At 53.4% G+C, this 22,641-nt stretch overlaps 1 protein-coding gene across 3 annotated transcripts in view; it reads right to left on the reverse strand.

Moving 5' to 3' along the window:
* ADISSP (adipose secreted signaling protein) overlaps positions 1-22,641 on the reverse strand; it is a 150,380-nt gene that overhangs the window by 14,140 nt on the left and 113,599 nt on the right. For all 3 annotated transcript variants that reach the window (XM_073343070.1, XM_073343069.1, XM_073343068.1), the window contains one exon: positions 6,638-6,760. In XM_073343070.1, the coding sequence (XP_073199171.1) occupies positions 6,638-6,760 (123 nt within the window). The remainder of the gene's footprint in view (positions 1-6,637; positions 6,761-22,641) is intronic.

Raw genomic sequence — 22,641 nt, forward strand, 5'->3', positions numbered from 1 at the left:
GGACAGCAGGACACGCTCATTTTCAGAACCAGTGCTAATATCACTGCTGTGGTGACTGGGATTGTGCACGTCCATCCATGGGTCTCAAAGCACTCGACAAACGACTGCCAATCACAATTCACACACACACAGACACCCCGGGCAAGCAGACCCACTTTACAGACTGAGCCAGATAGAGGATAATAGCCTACTACTTCTGCTACTTGTCTGAGTTGACACCTCTAGCTCAAGTGATGGAACTCTGTGTTTTGGAGCGAAAGGGCCAGGGTTCAAACCCCATTAGCTGCCTGGTGTATGTGTCAGGGGGTTCACAGGCTCACAGAGGGTTGAGTGAGTTGCCAGGTTGCAGGGCCAGGGAACAGAACCCTCTGTCTCTTGCTTCCCGCAGGCCTGAGCCTTAGCCACTGAGCAGCTCCCATACCCCTTTTAACTTTGACTAAGGTGCATTGCGGTAAGATTTAGAAGCCAGCAACTACAAGTCTGATGGGGAATCAGGTGTGTAAGATCGTACGATCTCACGTTCCTATCAGTGCATTTGCTGTGGGGTACACCGAGGGTTAGCGATAGGCTCCTCAGGAACCAAGTATGACCCCAAGTGGACGGAGAGCCATTCAAGAGTGCAATTCACTTCTCTAACTCACCTTCTTTGCCTGCTTTGACCCCTTGAGCTCCAGCCTCTGTGGGATCCAGCTGTTGATGGATTATACCCACTTCTGACAGAGACCCGACACCTTTGCCCCTGTTTACACCTTTGGCCATGTTCATGTGGCTTTGGGAAGCCAATCAAGAATTTGAATTACATCCCTCCATTAACTGCCAGGGGGCAGTACCCCCCCAACACCCGCCAAGCAGCATCTCCAAGAACTGGATCTTATCGAGGCACTCGGTTATAAGAGGAGGAAAAAGCCCCACAAAATTCTCTTTCGAAGGAGCTCCAAAGGAATCTAGCTCGAAGGAATTCATTCAGGGCAGGTCTTCAGCCTGTGTTATGTAGGAAGTTAGACTAGGTGATCAGCCTAGGAATCTGTGAATCGAGGGGTAAAACACAAGCAGCCCTTTCTGGACAGAAACACCAACAAACTCTGCATGTTAGTTAGGGGACTCCCTGAACCCATGGGGCTCTCCTCCTGCACTGTACCTGCTTGGAAGTAGGCAGGAGATGGGGGCTGCTTAACTGGAGACAATCTACAGCAACTTACCTCAAACATTTCCTCCTCCCTTATCAATAACCCCCACAGCAACCTTCTGCTCCTGAGCTGTTACTGTCTCTGTCTGTGAACTCCCAAGACACACACCAGGCAGCTAACAGGGTTTGAACCCTGACCCTTTTGCACCAAAACATAGAGTTCCATCACTTGAGCTAAAGGCATCAGCTCAGCTGAACGGCAGCAGTAGTAGGCTATTATCCTCTATATGGACCTGCCCCCCCACACACACAGCACCCTACATTTCATCTTGCCTTATTTAGTCCTTCAGGGCAGGGGAGGCAGCTGTAGGCTTACAGAGCACTGTGGAAATTCATAGCACCAGGTACAATATTTTGTCTGAAGTCCTCAGCGTGGGATTTTGCTGCTCACAGCTCCATTGTTCCGTTAGCGGTGCAGCGTCCTAGCTGCACTAGGATAAGGTATGCACGGGCGCAGATACGCCATCCCGCACAGGGAGCAGAGCTCTCCTGGGCGCTAGGGGAGGAGCTGTTTGGCAGCGTGCTGCGGGGGAGGAGTGGGAATGTGGCGTGCTCGGGGAAGAGGCGGGGCCGGGGCAGGGATTTGGGGAAGGAGTTGGAATAGGAGCAGGGAGGGGGCAGAGACTTTGGGGAAGAGGGCGGTGCGGGGCAGGGGCGGGGCCGTATGGAAGGGGTGGAGTGGGGGTGGGGATAGGGGCGGTAGAGCACCGAGGGTGAAGTGGGGAAGTCAGCACCTTTGAGACAGAGGACTCCTCTGACCCGAGCCAGGGCCCAATTCTGCCGGGGCTTGAGCATCTGAAACTTCTACTGAAACTGCTGGGAGACGCAGCCAGTAAGGAGCTAGCTCAGTAAATACACTTGGGACAACAGCTGCTCGATTTAAAACACTGCTCTAGTCCGCCCTCCTGCATAGGCCAGGCCGCTTCATTCCACCCTGTTACCCCCCCGTGGAACCTGGTCACTTGGGTCAAACTCAGCATTTCAGTCCCCGAGAGATCGAACTGCTGTGTGGCCGAAGCAGAGGACAGGAGGGACCGAGGAGCGGCTAATGCCCGAGGAGGTTGATTAGGTGAGATGTGCCCACATGATCCACGTGCTGATCGTGCTCGTGCCCCAGGCTGCAGAGGAAGGTGAAAACCCGCAATGGCCCTGCTCATCTGAGCTGGGGGAAATTCCTTCCCAGCCCCAAATCTGGGCCTCCATTTGGCTCCTAGCCTTGGTGCGACACCCCAGCCAAGCTCCTAAAACAGATTTAAAGTGTCGCGCCACTTCTCGCCCCAGCCCTGCCCACGATGCACACGGGGGATGCCCCTCATCGTAACTTTCACACAGAGGGGAAGCAACAAATTCACAATCAGAAAATTCAAGCCCGCACGGCTGGCTTGAGAATGGCAAGAGACACCCCCCAACACGCCTCCTGGAGCTCCCCTTTGCTAGAAAGCCCCAACCCCTGTAAACATGTCGTCCCGGTGAAGCCAAGCAACGTTCCTCTGGCCCAAGGGGATGGTGACAGAGGGTGGATCTGTCAGATCTCCATAGCATGCGGCCCGGCATGCAGCATGGGGTGTCTATAGCGGTGGGGACACGAGTGCAGATGGCTGCTGCAGTTAAGAACCCCTCCCCTGGCCTTCCTATTTTTCTCCCACACTCTTTAGGCAAATAACTGGGGGCCCTTGGGGCATCTCTGTCACCTCAGGTCCTTATGGGGTCTCTATCCTCTCAGCGCTTCGCAATCGTTCATGTACAATAGGAAAGTGCTGTTTTCGCCATTGGATGGGTGGGAAACTGAGGCACGGAGACTATGGGCCAGATTTGTCCAGGGATTTAGCACCTAAAGATGCAGGTAGGCGCCAGGTGGGATTTTTCAGAAGCCCTCAGGCACCTAAATACCTTGAAAAATCCAGCCCTATGTCACATGGCCAATCTGTGGCAGAGCAGGGTCTCGCTAAGTCCCCAGCTAGCGCCCAAACCACTAGACCCATCTCCAAGGGTGGGAACCTGCTTCTCTTTCTCGGTCCCTGACGCCCTCTTACCCAGCCAGGGGCCAGCACTGGGGTCATCGTCCTGCTTGCGAAGCAACTTCGGTCTGCGGCCCTGGAGCAAGCAGACCTATGAAACATCCACAGCCAAACCCAGATCACATGGGGGCCCCGGACTGCAAGGGACCTGCTGGGTCACCGAGCCCAGCCCCTGCTATCACAGGCAACCCCAACACACCAGCCCAATTACATGCAAAGCAAGCACCATCTTCAAACTCGTGAGACACTGTCTCCCCCTGCCCCACGCCGCTCCGACCACGTGTTCCCCTCACTCTTTGCATTTCCAGCTTGAACGGACTCCTGGCCAGTTTCTCCCCATTGGCTCTTGTAGCTTTAGCTTCACTAGTTCTTCTCCCTCCCTGGTTCCCTGCCCCCAGTGTATTTACAGAGCAATCAGATCCCCTCTCGGCCTGCGTTTTGCCAAGCTCTTCCAGTGTGTTGTCCTAAGACAGGCTCTCCATTCCCTGGGCCATCCTACCCGCCCTCCTCTGCCCTGTGCCAATCCGAATGCCTTTTTCTGGAACATGGGTACCCAAAATTGTGCACAGGATTCCAGGAGAGATCTTACCAGTGCTCTGGCTGCTCTCTCTCTCTACTGGAAACACCTTGCCTGATGCAATTACATGCAATTATTATTGCATATTATTGCATATACATGCATGTAATTAAACCTGAGTGTCTCTGGATTAAGTTTAGAAGTGTGTGCAACAAGAGTGATGTAGTGGTGGGAGTCTGCTATTGACCACCGGACCAGGGGGATGAGGTAGATGAGGCTTTCTTCCGGCAGCTCACGGAAGCTACTAGATCGCATGCCCTGATTCTCATGGGTGACTTAAATTTTCCTGATATCTGCTGGGAGAGCAATACAGCGGTGCATAGACAATCCAGGAAGTTTTTGGAAAGCGTAGGGGACAATTTCCTGGCGCAAGTGCTAGAGGAGCCAACTAGGGGGGGCGTTTTTCTTGACCTGCTGCTCACAAACCGGGTAGAATTAGTGGGGGAAGCAAAAGTGGATGGGAATCTGGGAGGCAGTGACCATGAGTTGGTTGAGTTCAGGATCCTGACGCAGGAAAGAAAGGTAAGCAGCAGGATACGGACCCTGGACTTCAGGAAAGCAGACTTCGACTCCCTCAGGGGACGGATGGCCAGGATCCCCTGGGGGACTAACTTGAAGGGGAAAGGAGTCCAGGACAGCTGGCTGTATTTCAAGGAATCCCTGTTGAGGTTACAGGGACAAACCATCCCGATGAGTCGAAAGAATAGTAAATATGGCAGGCGACCAGCTTGGCTTAATGGTGAAATCCTAGTGGATCTTAAACATAAAAAAGAAGCTTACGAGAAGTGGAAGGTTGGACATATGACCAGGGAAGAGTATAAAAATATTGCTCGGGCATGTAGGAATGATATCAGGAGGGCCAAATCGCACCTGGAGCTGCAGCTAGCCAGAGATGTCAAGAGTAACAAGAAGGGTTTCTTCAGGTATGTTGGCAACAAGAAGAAAGCCAAGGAAAGTGTGGGCCCCTTACTGAATGAGGGAGGCAACCTAGTGACAGAGGATGTGGAAAAAGCTAATGTACTCAATGCTTTTTTTGCCTCTGTTTTCACTAACAAGGTCAGCTCCCAGACTGCTGCGCTGGGCAACACAAAATGGGGAAGAGATGGCCAGCCCTCTGTGGAGATAGAGGTGGTTAGGGACTATTTAGAAAAGCTGGACGTGCACAAGTCCATGGGGCCGGACGAGTTGCATCCGAGAGTGCTGAAGGAATTGGCGGCTGTGATTGCAGAGCCATTGGCCATTATCTTTGAAAACTCGTGGCGAACCGGGGAAGTCCCGGATGACTGGAAAAAGGCTAATGTAGTGCCAATCTTTAAAAAAGGGAAGGAGGAGGATCCTGGGAACTACAGGCCAGTCAGCCTCACCTCAGTCCCTGGAAAAATCATGGAGCAGGTCCTCAAAGAATCAATCCTGAAGCACTTACATGAGAGGAAAGTGATCAGGAACAGCCAGCATGGATTCACCAAGGGAAGGTCATGCCTGACTAATCTAATCGCCTTTTATGATGAGATTACTGGTTCTGTGGATGAAGGGAAAGCAGTGGATGTATTGTTTCTTGACTTTAGCAAAGCTTTTGACACGGTCTCCCACAGTATTCTTCTCAGCAAGTTAAGGAAGTATGGGCTGGATGAATGCACTATAATGGGTAGAAAGCTGGCTACATTGGGTAGAAAAGCTGGCTAGATTGTCGGGCTCAACGGGTAGTGATCAATGGCTCCATGTCTAGTTGGCAGCCGGTATCAAGTGGAGTGCCCCAAGGGTCGGTCCTGGGGCCGGTTTTGTTCAATATCTTCATAAATGATCTGGAGGATGGTGTGGATTGCACTCTCAGCAAATTTGCGGATGATACTAAACTGGGAGGAGTGGTAGATACGCTGGAGGGGAGGGATAGGATACAGAAGGACCTAGACAAATTGGAGGATTGGGCCAAAAGAAATCTGATGAGGTTCAATAAGGATAAGTGCAGGGTCCTGCACTTAGGACGGAAGAACCCAATGCACAGCTACAGACTAGGGACCGAATGGCTAGGCAGCAGTTCTGCGGAAAAGGACCTAGGGGTGACAGTGGACGAGAAGCTGGATAGGAGTCAGCAGTGTGCCCTTGTTGCCAAGAAGGCCAATGGCATTTTGGGATGTATAAGTAGGGGCATAGCGAGCAGATCGAGGGACGTGATCGTTCCCTCTATTCGACATTGGTGAGGCCTCATCTGGAGTACTGTGTCCAGTTTTGGGCCCCACACTTCAAGAAGGATGTGGATAAATTGGAGAGAGTCCAGCGAAGGGCAACAAAAATGATTAGGGGTCTGGAACACATGAGTTATGAGGAGAGGCTGAGGGAGCTGGGATTGTTTAGCCTGCAGAAGAGAAGAATGAGGGGGGATTTGATAGCTGCTTTCAACTACCTGAGAGGGGGTTCCAAAGAGGATGGCTCTAGACTGTTCTCAATGGTAGCAGATGACAGAACGAGGAGTAATGGTCTCAAGTTGCAGTGGGGGAGGTTTAGATTGGATATTAGGAAAAACTTTTTCACTAAGAGGGTGGTGAAACACTGGAATGCGTTACCTAGGGAGGTGGTAGAATCTCCTTCCTTAGAGGTTTTTAAGGTCAGGCTTGACAAAGCCCTGGCTGGGATGATTTAACTGGGAATTGGTCCTGCTTCGAGCAGGGGTTGGACTAGATGACCTTCTGGGGTCCCTTCCAACCCTGATATTCTATGATTCTATGCATCCTAAATCCCCTAGCAATGGGCCGCAGCCACTAATCAGACCGCCGTCACTCACCAGGGCTGGATTCCAGGCGGCCTGTGCAGTGAAAGGCTCCAGACCCTGTTTCCAGCAGTGTTTAAAGGGATACCTACCCATGACCCGGGCTTGAACCACCACTTTGACACAAGCATCCTCATGGGTCTCACTGGACAGCACCATCTCTTCTTTCAGGACCCCTTCTTTGTGCGCGGTGTACTCGCACTTAACACTGTAGCCTGGAATGGAGAAGGAATTAAAGCCAAGAGTCAATAGCCAAGCCTCTTGAAGGCAGCGTCGTGCAGGGGTTAGAGCTGGGAAATCTGGTCTACTCCTGACCTTGCCGTTGGTCATGGCAGTGCCACCTCTGGGTGCCTCAACTTCCCCCCCACTCCATGCGTACCTAGCCCCGCCTTGCGACAGGGCTGTATGGTCCTCGGACAGAGGCAACCATTTCCACACGGTACCTGGAGCCAGAAAGGGACTGGGGCAGCCAGCTGGCAAGCAGGAGCTGGGAGGCAGCATTACCTTATGGATAAAGCATGGGACTGAAACTCAGACGACCTGGACTCTAGCACTGGATTGCTGAAGTGATTTTCCCATGTTCACCCAGTGCCTCGGTTTCCCCATCTCTGAAATGGGGATAAAGATACTGACTTTCTTGTAAAGCACTTGGCGACCGGCCCCGGGCACTCTCTAGGAGCCAGGAAGGGGTTACGGTTGGCGAGGTTATAGATCCCCCTCACTTCCCGGGGCTGGAGAGCCAGCGTGCTCAGAAAACACCTGCTCTGGAGCTCTATCGAGCACCAGCCGGTGCTTCAGATCAGTCCCATCCATCACAGAGCGCGGGAGCTTTGCAGCAACGCCAGGCTCTGGGCAGGGAGATGTTCTCCTGGCTCCCTGCAGCTGGGCTTGGGAAGTGTCCCTCTATTGACTGGGAGGGAGGCTTTGCAGAGCCCCTGCCCAGCATCTCCGCCATGACCAGTGGCCCATGCCAGGAGGCCATTCCACCCAGCAAGCCGACGGTTTGGCTCAAAGATCCTCAGTGCATCAGTCTGTACAGGGCTGGGGACCCGGGGCTGATCTGCACAGACCTGGGGCTTTAATCCATCAGAGGAGAGCAGGTGATGTTTCCCAGATGCCCGATGGACTGAGCGAACTCTGCTAGGTACGTCTGTGCTGAGCCGGTGGCATGAACCGTCTCTAATCAGGAGAGCCAGGGAGGTGACTCTTTGACAGCAAAGCCAGTCCGAGCTGACAACCCACCCACTCCTCTAACCCAGCGCCCCACGGAGCAGCCATGGGGAGGCGAGGAAGCGCAGCAACAAGAAACGGCTTCAAGGAATTCCCATTGGAGCCTGAGCTGAGCGATGGCTGTAGGTGGGAATCACCGGTGCTGAATCCCATTGTATCCAGCAAGTGTAACGACCCGGCCCAGGGTCCTCAGCGGGGTTCGAACCTCGGCCTTTCAGCACCGCTGCACCGCCCGGTTGAGCTAAAGGAGCAACTCCTCTGGCTGGCAGCACTAGTGGGCTTTTATCCGCTGTGGACCAGCCACTAGAGGGGGACACCGCATGCGCTTTGCCAGTGTGACTAAAAGGGACCCTGCTCAGCCCGAGGCGAAAAGGTGCTTCGAGCCCCCAGTACACTCCGGGGGGTGGGGGGCGCAGAGCCGGGGCCGGACATGCTGCAAATGCTACAGGAGCACACGCTGCCCTCGCTTGGGGTCTGAACTGCAGCAGCACCCGGAGGCCCCAATCCGGATCCGGGTCGCACTGTACTAGGTACTCTGCAGCCACATGGCCCCTGCCTGGGGGGGGTTCCAGGTTGAGAAAGGTGCAGCTGCTCCTGTATATGCCTCAGAGCCGCTTTGTACGCGGCCTGCCTCTGCAGGGATCCCCCTCCAGCCACTGCTGCTGGTGTAGCCCCCTTCAACTAGCGTTGCCACCTTTCTAACTGCTGGGCCCTGCCCCCTCCCCCCGAGGACCTGCCCCACCTCTACCCCAAGGACCCATCCCTGTCGCTTGCTGGATTGTCTCAAGGAGCCTGCCTGCAGGTAGGAGGCAGCCCCAGCTGAGCAGGGACTGGCGCGGGTTAATGTCCCGGCACCTCTCCCCGACCTGTGGTAACCGGACTTTTGGTTCAGGTGCCATTTAGGGTTGCCAGGTCCCCTTTTCAGGCGGACTTTCTGGTTGAAAACTGGGCACCTGGCAACCTTAAATGGCACCGGACACAGAAGCCAAAACCCGAAGTGTCTGGGTAAAATCCGGATGGGTGGAAGCTCTATCTTCAATGCTCCCCCCATCTGGCAGCGGCTGGCAAAGCCAGGGTTCAGCACCATTTCTACACACTGATCCTCGCCCTTCACACCCTGCCTTTCTCTCTCCCTCTGCACTAGGCCCAAGTGAAAATAATCAGAGGCCACAAACTTGGATGGCCCCACCTGTTCACCACCCCATGCAGACTTATAGAACCCATTTTCACCGGGGCACCTGTGGCAGAGGGACGAACCGGAGCAGATCACTGGCTGGTGTATGGAGGCTGAGGCTGAGGGGGAGCAAAACAGATGCAAGAACTGCAAGTTTTATGGCTAATCTGCTCTGGTACACTTGGCATTAGCCCCAAGCATCAGCTGTCCCAGCTCCTGGGCTGTCAGGGTCACTTTTACAATAAAGATCAACATCCTAATATTCAAAGTTAAGTGGAAAGCTGCATGTGGTAACACTGAGTGCCCAATTGCATGAGCAATTTCTGTTACTGTGTGTGAAAATAAGGTAAGTGCAAACACCCACTTTCTGTGCACATTCACGGTAACCGCGTTTGCACGTGAGGGGTGCCAACCGGGCACAAGCTTCGTTAAGAGTTTGAACCAGTGGAACCGGAAGTCTCATGTGCGCTGGAGCTGAAGAGCAGTCTGCGAATGCAGATGATCAAACAGGTGCACAATTTGTCTCAGGAACAGGACACAAGGATATTCCTACCATTTGGGACACAGCATTTAAACCAACAGGGACACGTTAAGGGAGCAATACGTCCCACTGAGAGAGATTCCAGAGCGATGCCAAATCCGACAAACACCGCAAACACAAAGACAGCCTAACAGCTGATGGATAGAGATACAACAGGTCCTAACACTGACCCGTGTCATGTGATCACAGCCAGGAACTACAGAACTCTCTCTCACCAGCTCTCCGGTCCATTACACACAACATACCCATTTGGAATTCTGCGCAATTACCCACAATGCTGTAGTATTTTCACACAGTGCCCAAAAGTTGCCACACGCTTCACATGCCTCGAATGCCTCGTGGGTCCTTGCTCCAGAGAGATTATGATGTAATAGGGGCATTGCAGTAAATGCCCAAGACCCAGCGTGCTAGGTTGGCGTACACTGGTAATTAGCAAGACACAATGATTAGCCACTGGGCCATCACCATTTGAGTCTGAGGGAGTGGCCCTGGCGAGGCAGACTGTGTATCAGTCACACGCAGGAGTTCCCCCGATGATCTAGCACTTGCAACTCATGCTGAAGCCCAAGGGAACCGCAAATAACGAGCACATCCCAGGGTCAGGCCCTGTCTACCGGCTGGGAGTTCTATTCGTAGCTCTGACAGCCCAGCTCCGTGCCGCAGTTTCCCTAACTGTAAAATGGCGACACCACCACTTTGTGAAGCAGGGTGAGGTGCGAGGAGTAACGTACATGGTGCTGGGAACAGACCCAGGCATCCTGATTCCACATGCCAGAATCTAACCCCGGGCTGCTTTGCAGGCAGCCAGACGGCTGAGCCAAGGAAAGGAAAAAGGAGTAGACAGACTGATAGGGAAGCAGTGGGCCCAGGTGTTTTATGGAACGACAGGCAAATGAGGAGAGGCAGGAGAGGGACAGGAAGTGGGGAAATCCACGGTGTTAGGGATGCATCTGGCTGGCCAGATGGTGGCCCAGGAGAAGGTTTCCCCCCAGGCCTAATTGAAGAGACGGCTAATAAGGCCTGGCACCATCTGGCTCAGAGAGAGCAACTTCCAACAGAGCAACAGATGATCTCTGGCCTCCGGGTAGCTACGCTCAGCTAGTTTCCTCAAATGCAATTTAAGGACCAAAATGGACTTGAATTCTTGGTCTGCTCAGGGCTCATTTTAAAGCCTAACCCGAACGCGACTAGCTCACAGCCAATCTGAACCTTGCCCCGGAGCACTGAGTTGTTTTCACATCCGACCTGAAACTGGCACTTGTAGCCACGTCTCGCTGGGTTTGGGCCGGGTGGCAAGGTCAGGCACAGAGCAGCAGGAGCCGGAGCCAGCGGACCAGCATGGCTGGGGTGCTGCAAATAGACCTACCTCCTTCTGCCTTTCCCAAACCTGCCTGACCCACCGCCCTGCCCCCAGGAGCCACCCATGCCCACACCCCAGCCCTGCCACAGCCCTCCGCACCCCCAGGCAGTGGGATGGCCCAATTGTCCTGCAGGCACGGGGCAGCCCCCCCCCACCATCTGCTGCCACCTCCTGCCCCGCCCCGCAGCAAGGCTCTGGGCACAGGGTGGGTCGGGGGGAAGAGTGGGGGCAGTACCCACTGGCAGAGCCCCCCGAGCTCCTCCTCCTTGGATTTCCTGAAGCGATGCAGCAGGCCCCATGAGCCTTCCACACCAGGCAGGGCAGGGTGCTGGGCAGGGGGTGCCCGGTGCGGTGCCCCAGCTGGCCACACTGTTCCCCTGGCAGCTGAGTCTGTCTATCAAGGCAGAAAACAGCTGGTGCGAGCACATCGCTCGCTCCCTCCCTCCCTTGGCAGGGCTGCCTCTGCCAGCCACCAGCCCATGTAAATAAAGGACTATTTGCCATGGCCCCAACCCTGCCAAGTCATCCCCCAGCGCCCGTCCCCACTCTGCTCAGGCCTAATTGTAAAGCCCGACCCAAACCTGATCCAAGTATCCTCAGTCATTTCCACACCTGCCCCAACCCAAACTTAACACCTGAGGTCAAGTCCCCTAGGGGTCAGGTCGCAAGGCGCCAACTTGACTGTTCTTCCTCTGGGTCTTAGGGTCATTATCAAGCCTGAGCTATGCAGCAGAGTAGAACTGTGCTCTGCCTTCTCATCTTTGATACACTTTACTCCCACACGGCTCAGAGCCTTGCACGGTTGCAAATCACAAGGGTGGTAAAGATGCACGTGCAAACTGCAATTTTTCAAAAGCTTATAACTTGGCCAGATTTGGGCAGCTTTCCCCTGGGATGGCAGAGGGCATCTCTCGGACACCAGAGCTAGCCCCAGGCCTAGTTTCAAGTCCCTGCGTCAAAGCATGGGGTTGCTAGAGCATCTCAAAACTGTTGTAAGAGGAGTTGTTTTTTCTAACAGGGGCAAAACAATGTATTTTCCCCGAAACTCGTTCTCAAATAACTGTTATTTTTGCTAAAACTTAAAAACAAAAAAAAAACAAAAAAAAAAACAGCTGGAGGCAGACGCCCAGCGTGGAAAATTCCAGCCCAACAGGTTAAAGTTTGGCAAAGTTACAAGCAACTGAAAATAGGGTCTTGTAATGGGAAGTGTCAGGTAACCTTAACTCTAGGTGGCGCTATCTACCATTCCTGCTTCGAAGGTATTTACAGCACCCAGCACAATGGGGCCCTGATCTGTGATGGGGGTTGCTGGGCTCTGGACACTTGTAATATAAACCACCAGCCAACCTCCCAAGTCTCCAAAATGCCGGCTGTAATTTGCTCAAAACTTGCCGGAAAAGTTCTATCTTAGGTGAAGCTGTGGCACGTGACAAGCCAAGTGGATTGGAGAAGTGGGAGGTAATTCTGGTTTAGCACGGGGAAGCCAGCTTCAGTCTCACCAATGGATAGGGTTGCCAACTCTCCAGGAGTCTCCCAGAATCAGGCCCTATTTCCCATAGGCTACTGAAGCCAAACCGGGAGATTTTAGGTGCTGAAAATCCAGCAGCGCAGCAGGGCTAAGGCAAGCTCCCTGCCTGCCCTGGCCCTGCGCTGCTCCCAAAAGCAGCTGGCACATCCCTGGAGGGGCCCAGTTGGCTCTGCGCGCTGCTCCCGCCCCCAGCACCGACTCTGCAGCTCCCATTGGCCGGGAACTGAGGCCAATGGGAGCTGCGGGGGTGGCGCGGGCAGCACGGGGAGCCCCCTTCCCTTCCCTCCCCCCCAGGGGCCACAGGGACATGCCAGCCACTTTCAGGAGCGGCTTGGGGCCAGGGCAGGCAGGGAGCCTGGCTTAGCCCCGCTGCACCGCCGACCGGGAGCCCCCCAAGGTAAGTGCCTCCTTGTTGGAGCCTGCACCCGTCACCCCCTCCTGTACCCCAACCCTCTGCCCCAGGCTCAGCCCAAAACCCCCTCCCACAGTCTGAACCCCTCTGCCTCACCCCGCAGCCCAGAGCCCAATTCCCTGCCCCATGAAAGTGAGTGAGGGTGGGGAGAGCGAGCGACAGAGGGAGGGAGGATGGAGTGAGCTGGGTGGGGCTTCGGAGAAGGGGCAGGGCCTCAGGGAAGGGGCAGTGCAGGGCAAGGGTGTTTGGGTTTGTGTGATTAGACAGTTGGCAGCCCGACCAGTGCAGGGTCTAGTGTAGCCAGCATTCCCTCACTACAGGAGATTGGAGCACTTGGCAGAACCCTACGTTGTCCAAGGTTGCTGATCCTTAGATCACTTTGCTTCTCTTCCTGCTCCATGAACAGAGCACTCTTGTGTTTAATGGAGTGAAAGCTCCAGGTCAAAGAAACACGTGGAAAGGTGGCAAGGTGTGAGTTCCCTGATCTCTGGCGGAGGGATCTCCAGAGGCCAGGCCAGGTGCTGCGATAACACCATCTCTCGCTCCCCCAAAGAGCTCCCTCACTCCTGCAGAACAATGATTTTGGAGCAGGCCCTGACCGTGGACAGAGTCCATGATTGGTCCTTGATCTAGACAAGATCCTGCCTGCCTAGGGCTTGTGCGAACAGGGCTGGATACCTTTCTACTAGATCCAGTTCCAATTCCTCACTGCCATTTTTTAGCAGGAAAGACGAGAGTCATTCCCCATAGGTTCCACTATCTTGAGCCAGAGGCAAGGTCCAGCACAGTAGGAGATGTCAGACAAACCCCTCGCGATTCACACCTGGAGGGATCACTTGGATAACCGTCCTCAAGAGCGTAAGAGAAACCACCCTGAGAACGGTCTGCATGGCAATGTCTGAGCAGGCCGCGTGGCCCCTCCTGGGCTATCGGGGCTCTTCGCGGCAGGGACTCTTTCTCACTATGCTTTCGCACACAGTGCCCAGCACAACGGGGCTCTGATCCCGGATGACATCTCTAGCCCCAACTGCCATCTATTAACAGCAGCAGCCATCTGGGTCCCACGTGACGACTAGCTGCTTTTCTGAAGCCTCATCGCTCATAGAAGCGGTCTCGGTAGCGAAGACTCCCCTCACAGACAAATCTTTCATCTGAACGCAGAACCCCGCCCCAAGCCACCGAGCCTGGGGATCCCTATGGCTCGAGCGTTCCAGCGGAAGAAGACACTGCTGCCAGCCACTGTTCCATCCGCAGCACCAACACAGAGAGGCGAGCCGTTCCACAAGGCCACTGACAGGGTTGTTCAGACGTCTCTGTGAACACCACCTGCCACGTTGTTCCTGCCTCTCCCCCAGCACCTCTTTAAAATGCAGCAAATACGAAGCACCAATCCATGGAGGCCACGTTCACCGTCTCTCTTTCACTGGGGACCTGCTGTTACTTTTCACCGGAGGAGGAAGCTAATGCAACCCGACTTTCCACTGAGATACCAACGTTTGCGGCTGAAAGGTGCAAGTCCACAGAGTTTGCAGTCAGACGGGATCATTAGATCATCCACTCTGACCTCCTGGCTAGCCCAGGCCAGAGAATCTCAGCTCCCCCTGTACTGAGCCCAGGCACTTGTGTTTGGCTAATGCGGGGTTCCTGGGATCAACCTGGAGATCAGGACCCAGAATTGAGTCCCCAGAATGTTTCAAAGGGTCACATGGCAGCTCCTGTCCCACGGGGCTGGCTGGGCTTGCCTCCCTCTCCAGGCACTGCAGCCTCTAGGATCCCTCCCAGCGCCACTCAGGTTTGGCCCAGCCGCCAAGACGACGGAAGCCCGGGTAGGCCAAAAGTGAGCGAGCGGCACTGCAACCCTGTGAGCCAGGGCACAACTCCCCTCGCCCAAATTTGGTCCAGTCAGAGGGGTGGGGCCAAACCTGAGCCGCGCTGCAGCCCTGGAGGGGAGAGCCAAGCCCAGCCAGCCCCACAGCACAGCATCTACAGGAGACGCCAGTGTGGGGTGAGTGTCAGGCAGGACCCAACCCCCCTGGGGGCCAGCACCCGACTGAACTACCCCAGGGCAGGGCTGTAAGCAGGGCGTGGTTGCGGGGGCAGCTCAGGGCCAATAATGCCAGGCAGCTTGGGCGAGCCCTGTGGAGCGGAGCTTGGGGAAGGAGAGTCATCTCTACCTCCTGACTCACCTCAGCAGATCATCCAGCCTGTCTGGGTGGGGAGCGGGGGCACAACCAAAAAATCGGAACCGGACAGGGACGTGGTCCCGCATGCCCCCTCCCCTCATCAATCGCTGCTGGCAGGGGGTGCAAATATGCTTGCTCGCCCCAGAAGCTAAAACCCCTAGTTATGGCTCTGCCCCAGGACCTCCACCCCTGGGTCACGACAGGCCTGGAACATTTACAGAGGGGTCCCGAGTCCAAAAAGGTTGAGAACTGCTGGACTGAAGCATCTTCCAGAAAGGCAGCCAGGCTTATGGGAACACACAGAGAAAAAGAATCTGCCCTTCCCTGGGTGGTTTATTCCAGCAGTTAATCACCCACCCTGTCAAACACCTGCCTTCTTGCTAATGTGAACATGTCGGGCTTTAACTTCCAGCCGTTGGGTCTTGTCCCGCCTTTCTCCGCTAGATTACAGAGCCCATAGTACATGGCATTTTCTCCTCAGGAAGGTAATCGGACACTCGGATCAAATCACCTCTCAGGCACCTTTCTGAGAAGCTAAACAGACCAAGCATTTGAAGTCTCTCACTGTCAGGCATTTTCTCCAGCCCCTGAAACACTGCTGTGGCTCTTTTCTGCACCCTCTCCAATTTCTCAACTTGCTTTTGAAAGTGCAGGCACCCGGCTGGACACGCAGGGCCCAGTGTCGGTCACACCAATGCTGCACCCCGAGGTGAAACCATCTCCCTGCTCCTACTCGCTACTCCCCTGCGGATTCACCTAACGATTGTATTAGCCCTTTTGGCTCCAGTGTGGCACTGGGCGCTCATGCTCAGTTGCTGGTCCCCTGTGACCCCTAAACCCATTGCAGACTCGCGGCTTGCCGGGATACCGCCCCCCATTCCGTAGCTACGGCCTGCATTCCGGGTAGCTACCTGCACAACTTTGCATTTGGCTGCATTAAACACTTTTCAGAACTTCCCTCTGCCAAGTAGAAGCAGGCCAGGCCAAGGATTGCACGCACAGAGCCTGCGTGATCCCTCCAAGATCCACTGTAAGCTAATAGCATTAACATTGCTGCCGTGAACTCGACCGCGCTCTGCACATTCGTAACATACAGTGCTCTCCTTGCTCATTCACCATTACGAAAAGCTCGGCCCCTGCTTCCCACTGTGCCTGGTCGGGTCCTGTTACCCAGTCACACCCACTGACAGGTACGGTAGGTTCTGAGAAGGCGCAAAGTGGCGTACAGTAGAGACGCCCCACCCAACTTCCTCCCACTCAGGCTCTTCGGCCCCCTTACCCACCAGAAGGGAAGAGGGGAGAACAGTCTGACTGTGAGGAATTCTCTGTTATTCATCCCACAGAATCCAGCCCACAGTCTGCAAAGGTTTAAAACCCAGAGAAGGAAGTACTCCTCCAGGCAACACACCGTCAACCTGTGGAACTCGCTGCCAGGGGATGTTGTGAAGGCCAAAAGTATAACTGGGTTCACGGAGGATAGGCCATTAGCCAAGCTGGTTAGGGATGCAACCCCATGCATCCAGCTGCCAGAAGCTAGGACAGGATGACAGGGGATGGATCATTCAAAATTGCCCTGTTCTGTTCCTGCCCTCTGAAGCATCTGGCAGCAGTCCCTGCCAGAAGACAAGATACTGGGCTAGATGAACCATTTGTCTGACCTGGTGTGGCCATTCATAGAATCATAGAATATCAGGGTTGGAAGGGACCCCAGGTGGTCATCTAGTCCAACCCCCTGCTCGAAGCAGGACCAATTCCCAGTTAAATCATCCCAGCCAGGGCTTTGTCAAGCCTGACCTTAAAAACCTCTAAGGAAGGAGATTCTACCACCTCCCTAGGTAACGCATTCCAGTGTTTCACCACCCTCTTAGTGAAAAAGTTTTTCCTAATATCCAATCTAAACCTCCCCCACTGCAACTTGAGACCATTACTCCTCGTTCTGTCATCTGCTACCATTGAGAACAGTCTAGAGCCATCCTCTTTGGAACCCCCTCTCAGGTAGTTGAAAGCAGCTATCAAATCCCCCCTCATTCTTCTCTTCTGCAGGCTAAACAATCCCAGCTCCCTCAGCCTCTCCTCATAACTCATGTGTTCCAGACCCCTAATCATTTTTGTTGCCCTTCGCTGGACTCTCTCCAATTTATCCACATCCTTCTTGAAGTGTGGGGCCCAAAACTGGACACAGTACTCCAGATGAGGCCTCACCAATGTCGAATAGAGGGGGACGATCACGTCCCTCGATCTGCTCGTTATGCCCCTACTTATACATCCCAAAATGCCATTGGCCTTCTTGGCAACAAGGGCACACTGCTGACTCCTATCCAGCTTCTCGTCCACTGTCACCCCTAGGTCCTTTTCCGCAGAACTGCTGCCTAGCCATTCGGTCCCTAGTCTGTAGCTGTGCATTGGGTTCTTCCGTCCTAAGTGCAGGACCCTGCACTTATCCTTATTGAACCTCATCAGATTTCTTTTGGCCCAATCCTCCAATTTGTCTAGGTCCTTCTGTATCCTATCCCTGCCCTCCAGCGTGTCTACCACTCCTCCCAGTTTAGTATCATCCGCAAATTTGCTGAGAGTGCAATCCACACCATCCTCCAGATCATTTATGAAGATATTGAACAAAACCGGCCCCAGGACCGACCCTTGGGGCACTCCACTTGACACTGGCTGCCAACTAGACATGGAGCCATTGATCACTACCCGTTGAGCCCGACAATCTAGCCAGCTTTCTACCCACCTTATAGTGCATTCATCCAGCCCATACTTCCTTAACTTGCTGACAAGAATACTGTGGGAGACCGTGTCAAAAGCTTTGCTAAAGTCAAGAAACAATACATCCACTGCTTTCCCTTCATCCACAGAACCAGTAATCTCATCATAAAAGGCGATTAGATTAGTCAGGCATCATTCTTATGTAGAGCATTACCACTGCTACTTGGTGGGAAGAGTGTAACATGCTGGAAGACTTGGTGTGTTTGCAGACACATTGCTAGTTCTTAGGTCAGTGCTGATCCCTGTCATCCAAACCACGGCATGTTAGGAAAACCAAGGTTGAGGGACCCTGAAATCACCATGGGCGGGGGATCACATGCTCTATTGTTTGCAGTGTGAGCACCTGTCATGAAAACTTCCCCTGTTTCCACTAGGAGACCCAATGTGACACCAGGCGCCGGAGGGTAACAGAGGCGACAAGGGAGCAGATGCTGCAAGCATCTGGGTACAGACCTGATCCTTATACGGCCGTACTTTGTACTGCAATAAAGCCAGCAGGGTTAATCCTGGAGTGGCGTGGGAAGGTGTCCTACTGTGGTGGAAGAAATAAGGCAGTGCCCCACAGAAACCTTCTGCACAGGATTGCAGAGTACCCCCATGAAAGCTTCCTAGAGATCTCCATGGAGGATTCCCAAGCCATCCCTGTGCACTAAACAGTCTTTTCCGCAGGGGCACCCTCTGTGGAGCTGGAGCGGCCACTGGGAAGCAGATACCCACTGCACCGCACTCTCTCTTCAAATTAAACAAACTAAAGGAGCATGTAACCCCTACAGTTGGATTGAATTGCATACTAACCAGATGTGCCTTCCCCGGCATCACGCTCAGCCATGAGGCAGTCCTGCGATCGGCTGGGCTGCTCCGGGGTTAAAAATAGTTCCTGGCTCTTGGGGAGAATCCCCCACTCACTTGTCTCCCATTCTCCTCCTCCAAAACCTCCTCCTCGTTGTTACCTGTGGTGGCCCAGGACTTAGACTCCTGGGAGGTGTCCACGCTGCATTTGTGGGTAGTGCTCAGGTCACTGCCGAGAATCGCATGCAGCTCCTTGTAGAAGTGGCATGTCTGTGGTGCAGAACGAGAATGACTGTTCGCCTCCCTTGCCTTATGGTACGCCTGCTGAAGTTCTTTGATTTTCATGTGGCACTGCTGTGGGTCCCTGGTGTACCCCTTCTCCGTCATGCCCAGCGTGATCTTTTTGTAGACGTCTACGTTTCTTCTGCCGGATTGGAGCTGTGTCTGGACAGAGCAATAAGATCCCCCATCTCCTGTGTACTTCAGGCAGCGGTGCGTTTGGGGCACCGAGTCACCGTGATCAGCTGGGCTGATGAGCTCTCTGCTCTGATCAAACAGGAAATGGGAATTTAAAAGTTCCTGGGGCTTTAAGAGGGGAGGGGCTCTTTCCTGTGTACCCAGCTGCTGTGCAGCAGAGTTGAAACCGATCAGCACAGCGGTCACAGCTGAGCATTGTGGGACACCTCCTGGAGGCCAATTCAGTCAACCTACGCAACTCTGTGTCTACACTGCCTGCCTGTCGACACATCAATATGGAATTAAGCGCTACGCCTCTCACAGAGGTGGAGTAATGAAGGCGACGTAACAGGTGAGTTAGGTCAGTGGAAGGGACCTGGTAGTGGAGACACACACATTACTAAGGTGGACGTAAGGCAGCTTCTGTCAACCTAAGTTTGTAGTGTAGACCAGGCCCAAGGTACAGAACTGGCTGTGCAGGTCTGCAAACTTTTCAGAGCAGACCTCCACGTGAGAAACACATTAAAAGGCAATATTTATAAGAGCTGTTCAGAAGTACCAACAGCTCATACCTGTGGGGGCGAACGGCAGATCAGCTCTGTTCAGACAGTGAATTGCTTTATTGTCAGCCACACATCTGAAAATTGTAAGGGGGCGGGAGGGGGAAGTATTGTCAGCGCAGTAAGTTCTCATTTCTCATAGGCCAGAGAAAAATGCAACATAAAAGCAAACCACGCTAAGCCTTTTCATCTGAGGAAAGGTATTAGTCAAATCCCCAGCTCACGAGAAACACAGAAAAACAGGAGCTTGCCATGAGTAAGCCGAAAACGTGCACCTCTACAGTCAACAATCTTTGCCAATTACCGCTGTGATGCCTGAAGAGGGACTCAAAGGAAAGTGACATTTGGGGTGGGGGGGAAATTACAATCCAAAAAACGTTCTGTGCATCTTAATCTGCAGAATGGAGCTCATGAGCTCTGGCAGGCGAGGTGATGATCATAGTTGATTCAACTTTTATATGCAACGATTCAAGATTTATGAAGCATTTAAACTGGTTGCTAGGGGCATGGCAGGGCAAGAACAAAAGAAACCAATAAGATAAATAGCATCCATTGGAACCACCAAGATTTCCCCTTTGATGCTTTCAGAAGCTTTAGATCGAATGATTCATAGCTGTCAGTAGCTGACAGTTCATCCTACCCTCAAGAATAAATGTTTTAGGGAAAAACGCACATTTTGCTCCATATTAATGATGTTTGGCATTAACAGAATGCTTTTCATCAATCAATCTCAAAGTGCTTTGCAAAGGTTTTCCTAAAGGAAATGCCTAGAGGCCGGCACTGAAATCAGGGCTACATTGTGCTAGGTGCCGTATAAATACATAGCAAGTCCCTGCCCCAAAGAGCTTCCAGTGGCATGCATGGTAGGGCTACTCCTGAGCCATGGACCTGAGAAACCTGGGGTCCTCAGCCTTGGGGCAGTCCATCTGGTGGGGCTCCCCACAGTGAATCAGCAGGAAGCCAGGCAGGTTTCTGTTGGAACCCTGTCCCTGCTTGTGATCGTATGAAAAGTCATCAAACTTGACGTGTTTCTGCCAAACACCTCAAATTCCACCAACTGTCATTCTCGAACAAAATGGTCATCGGAAAAGTTCCAACCTGCTCTCCGGTGACCCAGGCATCCAGGACCTCCAGAACTCTCTGCATTAAGGACCTCCAGAACTCTCTGCCCGTCAACTCACTGGTCAAATCCAGTTCAGTGTCTGGATGTCAGATTCCAAACCCCGCTGCAGCACTTGAGCTCGGTTTGGGTTTAGATGGCAATGGCTCATCCCTGGAGAATTAAACAGGATCTCTGATTCGCTCAGCTGCAAACTACTCTCAGAACCACCCCTGGTAATCACACAGCAACCCGAGAGCAGAGTCTCCCATTCCTGCCGTGGCCTTACCAGCTCTTTTGAAGGCAAGTGCCAAGCAAAGCCCAAGGGAAATCTAAGGATTGATCTTCATGAACAAGACCTTCCCCACCGGTAACAGGAGGATGGAGGCTTTCCCAGGGTCTTTCTTGCTCCAAGGGATCTTTTCTCGTGGCACCCCTAGGTTTGTGGGGGGAGCACCAAGCCCTGTTCTGCTCTCTGCTTCTTGAATCCTTGCTTGACTTTAGCATTCGTTCAGCGGCTCTTTACTCTGGCGGCCTGCGGGTTTTGATTTCAGGCTCGCGTTCTCTGTCTGCAGCCTTCACAGAAGAGCACTAATACTTCGTTCTTACCCTAGAGCTTTTCAGCACAGCTTTCCACGTGCTTTGCAAAGGGCAAGTAGAATTCTTCCCATTTGGCAACGGCCAAAAGGGACCATTAAAACCTTTCGGTCTGACCTCCTGCATAACGCCAGCCAATTTCAGCCAGTGATTCCCGCATCAGGTACAGGAACTTGGGGTTGAGTTAGCACTTCTCTTTCAGAAATCCACAGCGTGCCTCAGTGAGTTGTTGTACTCGTTAATTTCCCTCGCTGCTAAAAGCTGCGACATATTCCCAGTTTGAATGTTACTGACTTCAACCTCCAGCCAATGGATGTTGTTCTGCCTTTGTCAGGCAGATTAAAGAGCCCTCTAGGATAGATGGCCCCTCTGGGGAAACTGAGGAACAGCAATGCTGAGATGGGGCTCTGAAAAGCAACTATGTACTACTGGCACCCTCCTTCTCAGCAGACCTACTCCCTGCACGGATTGAGCCGTGCTTCCTCAGCTGCACACACAGTTTTAGAGTCTTTACTCCTACTAGCCCTGTGGCGCCTCCAGCAGAAGGAACCAGGGTTTGCCCTGGCTTGGGCATCAGCAGCAGAACAAGTTAACTACGTTCCCAGCGCAAAATCCCTTTTTTGGTGACAGAGAACCCAGGTTGACTCTCCCAGCCCCAGGGGGTGGAGATCTGCAGGCCCGGCAGTTGGAGACACTTTCTTACTTGTCAATGGAGCAGATTTGGTGCAATGGACATGGTTCCCCACAGTGCTCCTCACAGTCACTTTTTGGACAACCTCAATGGAGGTGTCTTGCCCAGAGTGGTAGAGCAAGTGATAGAAATGGGATCAGAAGCCAGGAATCCGGACTCACAGGCTGCTGCTTAGTATATAACTAGGCAACCACTGCCTGGCGTACGTACGTCTGGGTGTCTCTGTTGTGGCCTTACTGAATGGCGCAATTTGAGAGAGAAGCCAAAAGGTGAATCAACCTATTCCTTGCCCCTGGCTGCTGGCGGGGACAATTCTCCAGGGATTCAGGCATCGGTTTCCCGTCTGCACCAGCTATGAAGCTTTTATCATGGTTTGGTTCTCTCTTTCGGCACCAGCTGCTCCAGATGTCCTCGTACTCTGCCCCATCTACGGTGTCTGACAGGAGGTAGGTGAGGATCTGAGCAGTTTCATTTGTGATGCTTCAGATCAATACTTTGTCCTAGCAAGCAAGAGCTGTATGATCCCAGCTGAGCCACACGGAGAGCTGGGAGAATAGCTGGGCATGACCGACAGCATCCTAAGGGGGCAAACTTTCCAGCCTGTGCCCTTATGGCGCAGGCCATTTGCACGTGGAGGGCTCTGGCTGCGCCTGAGGGACTAGGAAGCTAGCCTGAGGATCAGGGAAGGTTTGTAGTGGCTGTGGGAA

The sequence above is a fragment of the Lepidochelys kempii genome, chromosome 4 (assembly GCF_965140265.1).
Source record: "Lepidochelys kempii isolate rLepKem1 chromosome 4, rLepKem1.hap2, whole genome shotgun sequence".
Taxonomy (NCBI): domain Eukaryota; kingdom Metazoa; phylum Chordata; order Testudines; family Cheloniidae; genus Lepidochelys; species Lepidochelys kempii.